This window comes from Amphiprion ocellaris, chromosome 11 (assembly GCF_022539595.1).
Source record: "Amphiprion ocellaris isolate individual 3 ecotype Okinawa chromosome 11, ASM2253959v1, whole genome shotgun sequence".
NCBI classification, from domain to species: domain Eukaryota; kingdom Metazoa; phylum Chordata; class Actinopteri; family Pomacentridae; genus Amphiprion; species Amphiprion ocellaris.
The window spans coordinates 30,405,735-30,419,472 of record NC_072776.1 but is presented as its reverse complement, the minus strand read 5'-3'; the positions used below and the strand labels follow the sequence as shown (position 1 = coordinate 30,419,472).

Sequence of the window (13,738 nt, the reverse complement as noted above, 5' to 3'; positions counted from 1 at the left end):
CTTCATTACAGTTGCCAGCGGCCTGCATCAGAGACTAGCACTTAAACCTGATACTCGCATGTGTTTACATGTGAAAGTATCTGTTGTTGAGGCAGGCAGGAGCGTCCCCAGAGACGGCATTAGTTCCTGCGGTTGTCAATAGACGCACACAGTGACTGATTATTGCTTTTGTTTGTTCAGGCAAAACAGACTCCAAAGAGCTCCCCTGCTGGCACGTTCAGGAGGTGTGAAGCTGTTAATGTCGCTCCAGCTCACAAACAGCCAGGAGCCTCTCTAAAGTTACCAGTTCATCAATAAACTGTTCTTCGGATAGCGTGCAGGATCCATTCTTTATCCTGTCATGTGAGGGTTGTTCTGACACACACCTCTTACAGTAGCGCAGACGGATGCGCTACTGTTTGGTGTAAGTGTTAAAAAGTTTGGGCTCATCCAGACAATTTCATGTTTTCCATGAAAACTCACACTTTTATCCATGTGCTAGCATAACTGCACAAGGGTTTTCTAATCATCATTTAGCCTTTCAACACCATTAGCTAACACAATGTAGCATTAGAACACAGGAGTGATGGTTGCTGGAAATGTTCCTCTGTACCCCTATGGAGATATTCCATTAAAAATCAGCTGTTTCCAGCTACAATAGACATTTACCACATTAACAATGTCTAGACTGTGTTTCTCATTAATTTAATGTTATCTTCATTGAAAAAAAGTTTTTCTTTCAAAAATAAGGACATTTCTAAGTGACCTCAAATTTTTGAATGGTAGTATATTTGGTATAAAAGTGTCAAATGCAAGAGGAAATAGAGGAAAGTAGCAATGCTACACTTCTCGTTTCTCACATTTTCATGAGCCGCAAGCTGTAACACTAAGAGTAACACCACGATCTCCTCCAAACGTACAGTCCTCTCCATTAATCTGGCAGCTTCTGAATGTGTCGACTTCATATCTGAATCAGCAATCTGCTCACATTCCCTTAAAATGTGTGATGACAATCTTACTGGGTCGAACGTTGCAACAACACACTTTCAACACATCCCAAGTCTGAAATGCGAGCAGAAGTCATGTATTTTGAGTTTTGTGAAACAATGTAGGGAAGACTTTTTTTTCACATTTTAGCACCAATATTGGTGTGAAAGACTCAGTTTCAAATCATAAAACACTGTTTCCCTTCACTTTGACCCACAAGTTTACATCTATGACCAACTGAAATGTCTGTAAAAATCAATCATGATAGTCTGTAGGAGGTCATACTAATGAGACTCATGGATAATGAATGTAATCTAGGTTTTGAATTACAAGAGTTGAAATGTAGCTTGTTGTTTCCAGCTGTTCAGGAGCCTTTCCTCTGAGTTAATTAAATACATGCAGCATCAGACAGCAGCAGGATTCATAAGAGCTTTAAGGAATCGAAAACAATCTTGACTGCTAGACTTGATAAGCTGCTATCAGTTTAGATTGGTCTTTTGTATGTTAGTGTAGCATTAAGCATTAAACATGATGTACTGTCCAATCTGCCATGTAAAGACACATATCATACTCTGGCAATGTGGTGGGTTTGTCTAAATAAAGCTGTGAGAAACACTAAAGTAGAAGTGACCAGTGTCTGAATGACAGAAATCTGCTGCTTTAACGTAGTCGGCATAGAAGGAGAAGCTTGAGCAGCATATTAGCAAGTAGCACCAGATTCTCTCACAGTACTGAGCTGTCGGTCACCACAGTTTTATCACAGCTGAACAATCACAGTTATGTGCGTAAAACAGATTAAAACAGCAGAAGAGTAGACAGCTGCATTTATTAAAATAGCTCCGGATCACTTCTCTCAGATGAATGTGAGACTGACGACTGTAAAAGGCGGCTGAAAAGATGGAAATTTGCATTAAAACTGAGATGTGAGCGGCACATACACATGACTGAAGCGTTTGTTACTTTCAATCTACACCAACTCCGACCTCTGTCCTGAGTGTTGGCCCTCAGACTGTCTTCATCAAGCTGACTGGTGGCAGAAATTCACTGGATAAGCAGTTTTCATGAAATCAGCGTTGCTTTTCAGTCTGGATTAATTTCCCAGCCTGCTACTAAGGGCAGGAATTCATAACAACAATCTGACAAAAACGTGACGGCACTCAGGCACACAAAGGACTCGTCGTGCCATCACGGCGCGAAGACACACTTAAACCCAGCAGTACACGTGTTGCGCTTATTTGTTGACGTGTTTGTGTGCAACGGTGAAACCTCAATGACAGAATTTCATGGTCGACACCTCAAGGCCCATTGGATGCCATTAAAGAGGCTATTAGCTTCGCCATGCAGCCTCCTTCATCACACAAACAGCACTAACGACACTGCTAATAGTCCTCCATGCGGATCACAAAAAGGCCCAAGTGGACCAGGGCCGTTTTACCTTGTAAAAACAGCTGACATTCGAGTATTCAATAGGGAAATGACTCTTCTCCCCATCAATCACACTTGTACCTATTCATATGGAGAACGTGGCATTTGCTCCGCAGCGACACCGGAAAAAGCCCAGAATGCGACCAGATGTATGAGCACAAAAACAGACACACAAATGTATTCAGTTCTGTTTGTTTTTCACTAAAGAGGCTCAAAGTGGCCGCCTGTAGTGGACGATCAGACTTCAATAAGTGCAGAAGGCATCGGGGATGTTCGCTCAGCTTGCACAAAATGCCACGTCCCTGCAATTTTTCAATTTTCCTCATGTAAATGAGCTCATTAGATTTGCCAAAGTGACACCAAAGAAGAATAAAACAGGCACATTTATTTAAGCATCGACGGCTGTTTGTCATAAATGTCAGGAAACATAAGCAGGAGGCAGCAAACAGAAACAAAGTGGTTCAGAAAAATACCAGCTGCTGTGTTGCTGCATTAAAAACTCCAGTAAAGTAACTTTCTAAAGCTTCTTTTAATATGCAAATCTGACCCGGCTGTAGTCCCTGACCCTCCATGTGAGTCCAATTTAACGGAGTTGCAGATTTTACACTTGTTTGTCCTACACATTATAATCAATAGTCTGATTTGTCTGTCGCAGGAGTCCAATTCAAGGTGATGAAGCGTTTCACAAGACATGAACAATTAGGGGCGTCAAAAAAAAAAAAATACTGATACTACACACATATGATAATATCATACTTAATCTGACACCAGTAACAGTACAGTTAATGGTTAAAGACTCTCTGTACCTTCCTACACATGGATTCGTAGTCTGATTTATTTGACATGAAAAACACACAAAGTTAAAGATAATTTTGACTGATACTGTGAGGTCTCTTTCTTTAATATCAATGTGATAAATTATTACTCCATTACTCCGCAAAGGACTGCAGCGGAGTAATGTGACGATCGATGTTTGTCTGTCTGTCTGTCTGTTTGTCTGTCTGTGTGCAACATTACTCAAAAACGGACTAACGGATTTGGATGAAATTTTCAGGGAAGGTCAGAAATGACACCAGGACCAAGTGATTAAATTTTGGCATTGATGCAGCTTATAGTCTGGATCCATGGATTTGTTAAAGATTTCCGTGTCATTGTGAGATAGTGTCACAGCGTCACTGTAACTATGACAACAAGAGAACACTACATCAGCTGCCTGCTGACAATCACATGACTGTAATCCTACCGCTGCGGACATTTTGGAAATGATACCAGGAACAGGTGATTAAATTGTGGGTGTTTCTGATTCCCATCAATTCCCGCCGTCAGTGACATATTTAGGTCATGCAATTCGACATCCATACATCACGTACACATGCATAACACTCGCCTCTGCTCAGAGTTCTCAGTCATTTGGTTTGTGGGTACATCTATATTAAATGGCCACATTCTATGTTGCCGCGATTGCTGATCATCAATAGCGAATAAACAAATGCTGTATTTATATATATATATATATAAAAAATGCTGCATTTCTGACAATGCTATATGGGGGAATAAACAGCCTTGGCGGAGTAATGCGCTCTCTGAGAGCTTTTCTAGTTTTAGCTACAATGATCATGTTTTAAAAGTCTGATATCATGACGTCTCTGTGACAAAACATGCGATTTTCTGAAGAGCTGATTTCAAATACTTTCTGGCTGCCATTTTTTGTTCATATCACACTTTTACTCACTGTGGGCTCATTTTTCACTGCAATATAAAACCCTGCACCTCTATGGAAACAGAACAACCATGACTAGAAGTACATTGAACTCAGAAATACTTCTGTGTGCCATGACAAAGTTATAATAACACAAATCGTAAAGAAAAAACTAAAGTAAAAGCAAATTTTCTAGGTATAGTTAAATTTCAAACTAAAGATATTTTGCTATCACATTTTTACAACCTCTATAAACTCTATTTTTTTTCACTGTACTCTGCTCATCAGCTCCAGAAAGATGTTTGACCATGCTGAATGTGTCTCCAACAACTGACTCCTCTTTGTACTGTTTCTGAGCCATGCTGCATTTATTTTATCTATGAAATCTGTTTTATTTTCCTTCAAGTCTCCTTCGTCATCTTTCCTCTGCTCTGCCTGCAGTTCAACCAAAAAGTCTGAGAATATTTGTAAGCAGAATAAAGTAAAATTTTATTAAATATCCCGATTTTTAAGCTTCAATATGGTTATTTTTTCTGATGCAATCTCAATAAGTCTGAGCACCTTTTAAAAAGTTGAAAAATTGGGAATTCTTTTGGTTTTTATGGTTTGTGGCAAAGAAAACTGGTGTGATTTTAGCAACTTTTAAATAAATAACATACATTTAAAACCCACCAGCAGATTTGGGCATTTAAACTAATGAAGTTTGGCTGTTTAATACCTCACATAAAGCTACAACCCTCCTTACAAGGATCCTCCTAGGACCAAAATTGGCAACTCCATGCACTGTACACCAAAGTAAGAAGTTAAATGTTCAGCTGATTTAAGACAAAAACATAAAAATTACACACTCTAGTACAAAATCTACTATTACATTAAGTGTAGATGTATGAAGTGACCAACGGCAGCTTATTTCACTTAAACACTGCACCACACTGGCACAGGCAGAAGTTTAACCACAGTGTAAAAAAGAAGTGGAAATGTCATAGAAAGCAGGCATGCTGATGCCTGAGAAAGTTTCAGTTTTCTTGCAAAGACACGGTTATATTCTAGGATGGCAAAGTAAGAAATTCACAGAGACAGAACCTTCAGTTTCTGACAGGAGGTCCCTTCACCTCAGTATAGCTGCAGAAAAAAGAGCCGCTGCCGTTGTGAACTGCGGTACAGGTCTACACCAGCGTGGCTCTCTATTCATTTATGTTTACATCAAAAGTCCTGCTGCGTTCTCAGTCTCCTCAGACACACAGTCGGGATCTATGCTTTGCAGCTTCAACATTCAGCACGACTTTAACTTCAAACCGGTACGCTATGGCACACAAACACTGGATGTGTGAACAGTCCCAGAAAAGAAAGTTCACCTTCACAGTGTGCAACGGTGCCGACTTTGAGCTCTCGACTTGTGCATTCAAAACAGAGCCTGATAAACTAATTCTATCTGTTTGCGGTGCATTAGCATGCAGCCGGGGAGGAGGAGGGGTGGGGGGTGCGAAGACAAACACACAGACGCACAGAAATAGACGCACAAACGTCGCTGGTGGAGGTCTGAGGTAAAGGGAGGAGGAAGATAAATATGGAGACGTCACGGTGATTTATCAAAACCGGGGTTTAAATGATTTCAGTGACTTTCATGCATGGGAAGACGTGGCACACTCATGCTGATCCATATTCAACAAGGACAGCTTTGTTGTTAATGCACCTCATGTGTACGAACCGTTCTGTGTGTGTCCCCTGTAAAGGGCATAAATCTCGGCGGTACATCTGATAAGCCGCAGACAGGAGCCCACAGAGTCACTGTTAAATGGCGATAATAGAAGTGAACGCTGCTCTGGGCCAGTGTCAAAGCTGCATTTGTAGCTCAGTGATCATACAAAAACACCTTTATTATCACATATGTAGTGGCTATTTGTCATATATGTACACAACTGTTCAAAAGTTTGGGGTCACTCAGAAAATTTCATGTTTTCCATGAAAACTCCCACTTTTATTCATGTGCTAACATAACTGCACAAGGGTTTTCTAATCATCAATTAGCCTTTCAACACCATTAGCTAACACAATGTAGCATTAGAACACAGGAGTGATGGTTGCTGGAAATGTTCCTCTGTACCCCTATGGAGATATTCCATTAAAAATCAGCCGTTTCCAGCTAGAATAGTCATTTACCACATTAACAATGTCTAGACTGTATTTCTCATTAATTTCATGTTATCTTCACTGAAAAAAACTGCTTTTCTTTCAAAAATAAGGACATTTCTAAGTGACCTCAAACTTCTGAACTGTAGTGTATATTACTACAGTTTTCATGACTCAAATCTAGAATCTAGAAGCATGAATAAACCCTCTTCTGAAACTACTTTTCTTTCAGTCTTTGCCATTTTAATGCTTTTAATGTTTTATTTTTATGCATTATGCAATTCAACGATGTGGGAATTGAGGAAGGTATAAATGTTTTTTCGTTGTGTAGGTGGACATCCGCTGCTTGTGATCTCTATTACCTGCATATTATCAAATATCTGACCAGTTTTATAATCTAACATTCAGCCAAAGGAGTTCTGACAAGCACTTTTATTTCCATTGCACATCTCTGGGTGCAGCTGCTCATGTTTCTGCTACAACTAAGTGATCAGAAAGTGCTGGTATTTGGTTTATGTGTGCGTAATGACATATAGATTCTTCTACAGGTAAGTGATCAATCAATTGGTCGAAAATAAGATATTATTTCATTCAAATAAGAGTTTCTTTGGTTCACTAAAGGACCACAGGTAACACAGTCAAGTGAAAATTGTGTCAAAAATGAGCAGATTTAGTGATTATTTGCAGGAAACTTAACTGATATTAACACAAAATGTATCAACCTCATTGTCCTGATTAGTTAAGCATCAATGCTCTTGGATTTTCCCACCATCATCAAGCTAATATACTGCTGTTTTAACAAATTAATGGTAAGTTTGACAACTTTACACCACAGAGTGGCTTTTAAAGAGCTGCAACTAATTACTACTTCTATTGTTGATTCATTTGTTGATTATTTACTTGAACTATTAGCTGTTCCGTCTATAAAATATCAAGAAATGGTGAAAAATAGTCTCCAAGTGCCGAAGATGATGTCCTCAAATGTCTTTTTAATCGACAATCGAAAGATATTCAGTTTACTGTCATAGAGGAGAAAATAAACCAGAAAATATTCACATTTTTCTTTAAAAAATAAAGTAAACAAATGCATTGCATGTCAAAATAGCTGAGAATTAAATGAATGGTTGACAATAATTCAGTGAATCATTGCAGCTCTATTTAAGTACATTGCTTTCTTTTCTTGGAATCAGATTTCAAAGCAACTCTACATGATTTGGAGTCATTTACACTGTATGACTAAATGATATTGCTCCTGTATGATCACTGATATTGATGCTTGTGAGATAAATTTCTGTGACTTTGTGATTCTGTAACTCACTCTTAATCTACATGGGAAGCTTTTTCAAACTGTTACATGTATGTATGTATATATGTATGTATGTAAATCGTAGTGTATCAGGGTGCTCTTTTAAATGAGCTTTTTAATTTCAGCGAGACATTTCCTGGTCAAAAACACGTTAAATAAGAACTTATATATTAAGAAGTGTATATTAGAGCAGTGGTTCTCAACTGGTCTGGGCCTGGGACCCACCATAAAACTGAAATGACAAGTCGTGACCCAAACAATATTTCTCCAAAAATCAACAATTTATTGACTGAGCGTTCGAAGACAAAACTTTTAAACCTGAGCTCAAGAACTTCACAACAACTCAAAATCAAGCAGCAATACTAATTCAAGTACTGAGGACTTTGAAACAAGTAGAACAATAGCCTCAAGTAGTTCTCAGGATATATAAAAGTGCATTTTTTTTCTACAAAAAAAGTGCAATTCAACAAAACCAGTAGCTTCTCATAATACTGCACAAGTCTGCAACATTGCTGTTGTAGCTGGAGAAACTATGTATAGAAATATGTGCAAAAGAGTCCAAAACATGAAAACTGATGAAGTGCATTCAACAAATTATTAAAGTGAAGAAATGCTTAATGTTCTGATCAATCTCAAAATGTAAACACAATAAAACATTTTTCAAAGGGCTTCACTATATTTGAAAGCCAATATTTGGGGGAAAAAATAGTGTGCAATATTGAAAGAAAAGTGTGTTTTTAAGCACTTACAAATAAACAAAAGTCACAAGTCACAATAAAAGTACTGCAGAACTACATGAAGTTCTAATGGCTTAGCTGAGGATGCTTTTTGGCCTTTACAAGAGTCTCAAAATCTGGCTGTATGCATGATAAAGCAACTCTGAGGTCATGCTCAATGTTCAGTTTATTTGGGTATTTTGTTTTCAGCTGAACAAGAGCTGAGAAGCCACATTCACAGAGGTATGTGGTGCTGAATGGTAGGAGGATTTTTACAGCTCGACTAGCAATGGAGGGATACTCTCTCATCACATCGTTGCACCAGAACTGGGAAAGGCTTACCTCTGTGAATTTCTTTCTGAGAGTGCGGTCACATGATAGCTCCACCAGCTGACATTCATCGCTGCTAGGCAACGTGATGCTTTCCATGTTTATTCCAAACGGGTCGCGCACCCAGTCGTCCTCGGGTTGTTTATCGGGAAAGTAGTCGCTAAAACGCTCGAAAAGTTTATTCATGCTTCATGCTTTCACTTGCCAGTACCTCACAACACAAAATACACTGAGGCTTTTGGACTCCTCTGTCTTCGATGTAGGAAAATCCATATTTAATGTACTCGCTGTCGTACTTGCGTTTAGCCATGCTGCTGTTGCTATGAAAACATGCAGTTTCTTCTACAGTAATACGAGTGTCCTCACCGGTCGCTGCTGACACGACGACCCCCTGCGGGTGCGGAGGGGAACTACAATGACTCGCCACTAAATTGGATTATCTTTATTTTTCTCTCTTTTTAGAAAAAGGCTCGCGATGCACCAAAAACGGCCCCGCGACCCACCAGTTGAGAAACACTGTATTAGAGTACTTGTCTTTTTCGTGTTTACTTCTAAATCTAACAGTCTCACATCATTAGCAGAAAATATTTACAGTTGAGAAGCTGCAAACAGATCAAATTTGAATTTCTTGCAAGCAACAAGTGACTAAACTGATCAACTGTGTTATCTGATTGACTGTGTCTATGAGCTGTTTGTACCCCTTTATACCCTGAACAATCGAAATGAAGCAGTTTTTGGCAAGTTGCTCATACAGACAAAACTAAGTGGAAGTGATGATTTTAAAATGTCATTTTCAGTTCCACTAAATGCTGAAACGTCAGAGATGCTGTACACCAGGCTGGACGTCAAGCTAAAAATAATGTATCAGGAGGAAGTTTGTTAAATTCTACGAAATGTCTGCGTCATGTTTCCACAGAATGATGACGACATACGCAAACATTTCCTGCTTGTAAACAACAAATTTTCAAAGAAGTTCATCCATCCAGTGACAGACAAATAGTCAAAAAACTGGCAGTACAGGAAACCCAGTCGGACATGAAGTCCACATGGGAAAAACTGCTAGACTTAAGGAAATTGCTACTGCAACTGTTTAGCAGAAAGCGTTTATTATTGTCATTTCATTGAAGGAACATTTAAAGGAGTCCTCAAACCGATATTACAATTTTTATTGTCACAGAAATGAAGTTCAGAGATGCAGAACTGTGGGCTTTAAGGTTTTGTAGGATGCTGTAGTCTTTGTGCGGCTGTTCTATGGACTATGATTTTGCTTTGTCTCGTCTGGCTGCTATTGTCGCTCGCTTTTTCTTCCTTTTGTTTACTGTAGGAACTTTCTAAGGGATGAATCTGAGTGTGTGGGGACCATTCACAAGCAAGAACTCCGGAAGAGAGGCAGGTTTTTGTGTGAATTTAGTTTCATTTTGAGACTTGTGAAGGACGAGGTGTGCTCTCCTGATTGTACTGCTTAAAAAGAAAGTAAAAAGATAGAAAAATAGGAGCGGTATAGAGCTAGACCATGCTCCAAACCACATAGTTACATACTGCAGCTGCCATTACAAAGCATGTATGCAGTATTATTCAGTTGGGACATATAAATTTGTTATTATATTTCGCCTTAAGGTTTGACCATCTCACTCATATATACAATGCAGTTTGTAGGACAACCTTCGAGTTACTTTTGACCAGGATATGTACTTCAATCCTTCTTTCAGCTACATAATATTGTCAAAATCAGGAACATCTTGTCTCTGAGTGATGCTGTAAATCTAGTCCATGCATTTATGACATCTAGACTGGACTATTGTAATTCATTATTATCAGGAAGTCTCAATAATCTCTTAGAAAGTCCGAAAGTTCTGACAGAAACCAGTAAGAAAGATCATAGTTCTCCCATAGAAATTAGCTTCTCTTCATTGGCTACCTGTGAAATCCAGGATAGAATTTAAAATCCTTCTTCTAACATACAAAACCCTTATTGATCAAACTCCAACGTACGTTAAAGGCCTTGTTGCACCATAGTAACCGAAGAGAACACTGCTCTTAGAGTGCAGGCTTCCTTGTGGTTCCTACTTTCGATTCCCTTTCTACTTTGAAAATTAGGCTTAAATGTTTGATTTTCGATAAAGCTCATAATTCGGGCTGGTTTAGGTGATACTAATCATTCCTTAGTTATACTGCTGTAGCCTTAAGACTGCTGGAGTTGCAAGTTTCTTTCATCCCAGCAGTACTTTTGTATGTTGTTTGCTTTGTTTTAATCAATTATGGTGGAGCTTTACCCTCACCCCAACCAGTGGAGGCAGATGACCACCACTCCTAAACCTGGTTCTGCCGGAGGTTTTTTCCTGGTAAAAGTGAGTTTTTTCTCTCACTGTCACCAATGAGCTTCTCAAAGGGAATCATCATTTTTGTTGGGCTTTTCTCTATGACATAATATTGTAAGATATTGGCCTTCTGTTATAACTACAGAGAGTTCTGTGTGGGATAGCAGAAAGCATTGGGGAGGTTTAGCTAGCAACAGGCCACAATGACAAAGACTTCTGGGGGTGGTTAATGGCTTCCGGCCAGGGTTTTTCTATCTCAAATCATCAGGGGCCTTCTGCTTTACCATTTCTCTTTTCCTTGAGTATCTCTTTTTTTTTTTAACCATAAACTATGAATATTTAAAATGGTTTCTGTGAAATTTTAGACTGATATATAAACTACTTTCCAAGATATATTTTTTAAGAAACTGCCCATCAACCTACTTTCAACAGGCTTTGTTGCACACTGGAATTTATAGCTATGTTTGAACGACAGTATCTCAGGAACTGTTATTTCTCGTCAGAATCTGAAATATTGGACAAGGATATCCAAAGTTCTCGCCTATGGGAGAGCTAAGATATGAAAGTAAGTCGATAGGCAGTTTTACAGAAAAAACTCTAATAATTTGTTATATTAAGCAAAGATTTCACAAATGTCTTTTGAAATATTTATATTTTATGCTATAAAAACTTGAGGTAAATCAGATATGGTCTAGTAGATATAGCTCTAAGGATTACTGATTGATAACGGTACCAACTATTGGTTAAGAAAATTGTTTATATCCCTAATTGACACGGTAAATCTTTTTCTGGTTTACTATCTAGTATGGTATTTTGGGTTTCAGAGCTCACCCACACATACTATAGCTGTAAACAGCCATCTGTATCATCTCGTGGCACTCTGAACCTATCGCCTGGCTATCGCTTACACTTAGACAATGAGCCTAAGCCAGTGATTCAGCAGGGATCCAGTGTAGGAGAGACTCAAGACGAGGAGATAGGACTGTATAGAGTGTGATGACTAATACCAGAGCACAATGCTGAAGAGAGAGATAGTAATCCACAAGCTGGGAGCTGACTGCGACCATATAACATGCATTATGGGTCTCTTGGAAAAGGCAATATAATACAAAAGAAAGTACTGCAATTGAGCTCGGTGAATATCACATCAAAAACATAAAACTCACAACTGGGGAGGCTGCAGAGGGATTTGCGTTTTGCACAGCTTGTTTGTGAATGCAGAGGGTGTGACGGAGCCAGTTTGAATGCAGAACCTTGTTTTATTTATTTTTTTCCTGGACCAAACTGGCTCCCCTCATTTTAAGAGTTGTTAAAAAGCTGGCTGATACAATACAACACAACCTGCAGCAGATATAAATACCAAAGACTGACGTGCGCTGACACAACTAAAACACAGATGAAAGCAAATGCACTGACCTTCTCACACAGATGCACACCAAAAATCAAAGATCTACAGACCAAGTGTGCAGGAAAAGGCACTACATTCCTATGCGTGCTAATTCTGCAGTGGCAATAGGAGGAAATCTCATTATTTGACATGCAGATTCACTGCTGTGCAAACTATAGACTAGCTGTCAGGCTGCTCTTTCCTGCCATGCAGCACACAGCGGGCTGCAGCCATGATTTTAATAGGAAACGATCAAAGTGATTACCTGCCTCACTTTGTATGAATGACGCCTGAATAAATGATGCTTTATATCCACCAGCGGTTCTGACTGAGTCATTTCGTCTGCAGATTTATCCCTGATAAGAACATGAAACCCGCTGATGAAGGCAAACAACCTTCTTTCTCTCAACACCAGCGTTAACATGAGTCTATAAATTGGTGCGACGTCGTGGCGAGTCCAGCCGCACATTAGCAGGAACTAAATGGTTTCTGGTTTCTTCAGGTAGAGGACAGTTTTTTTCCTTACAACTTGGACTTTCTTGTCTGAGAGGCAGCAGTCATGTCAGGCTACAGTTCTGCACAAACCAACATCTGGAAAAGAGAGTAGCAGCAGCAGCAGTTTATGGAGTTTTTCCCATAGCTCGCAGCGGTCCGTTTTAGACACGCTGTTTTCTAGACAAGCCGTGTTGACGCGCTTTTCCACTACAGCCGAGCTGCCCTGCTGTGACTCTGCTGAGCACCAGAGACGACCACAGCCAACCAAATTTCCTCCCCTCAGCTGCTACAAACACACCAGCTGGAGACGTCACAGAAAAGTACTTTGATAGCTTCTGCTTGAATCTCCATAGTTGAGAGTTTTGCATGTTAGTGTTATTTCTGCCTTACTTGTGTAAAAACTCATTCAAAACGGTATTCATCTGGTGATTGTATCAGTTCTGTCCCTGCAGATGGCAAACATCAGCAGGTTTACAGCTGCAGTTTCGATCTGTTGTTGTAGCTTTTCTTGATTCTAAGTGGTGCAGTCTGGAACGGAGTTTATAGCTGGATGATACCGGCAGCGACTTTCTTGATAATGAACTACAGGGGCCTACTCACTGCAGCAAAAGCGGGAAAATTGAGTATAAGTCAGAAATACCTTGACATCTCGATGGATGACATTGTTGTCGTGGCAGTAGCGTAGCGCCTCGAGGATCTGTCTCATGTAGTGGCTAAAAAAAATTAAACGGTATGCTTACTGATAAATCACATTAAAGTGTTTGTTCAAACTCATGTCTTAGTTGTAAATATTAGTGGAAACAAAACAGCATCGAGGAGCCTGTCAAGGAACAAGATCAAATCCATAAAGCCTCACCTGGCCACTGCTTCGCTGTAGACAAAGCCGGCATCTGCTCTCTTCACGATCTCAAAACACAGATCTGCTCCATCCATGCTAACAGAGACAGAAAGTGAAGGACAAAGAAA

At 39.5% G+C, this 13,738-nt stretch overlaps 1 protein-coding gene across 18 annotated transcripts in view; it reads right to left on the bottom strand.

Annotated features, from left to right (window-relative positions):
• Nucleotides 1-13,738, bottom strand: part of caska (calcium/calmodulin-dependent serine protein kinase a) — a 199,140-nt gene that overhangs the window by 77,580 nt on the left and 107,822 nt on the right. For all 18 annotated transcript variants that reach the window (XM_055015327.1, XM_055015332.1, XM_055015326.1 and 15 more), the window contains exons 4-5: nt 13,629-13,706; nt 13,413-13,485 (exon numbers count right to left, since the gene is read on the bottom strand). In XM_055015327.1, coding sequence (XP_054871302.1) covers nt 13,413-13,485; nt 13,629-13,706 — 151 coding nt within the window. The remainder of the gene's footprint in view (nt 1-13,412; nt 13,486-13,628; nt 13,707-13,738) is intronic.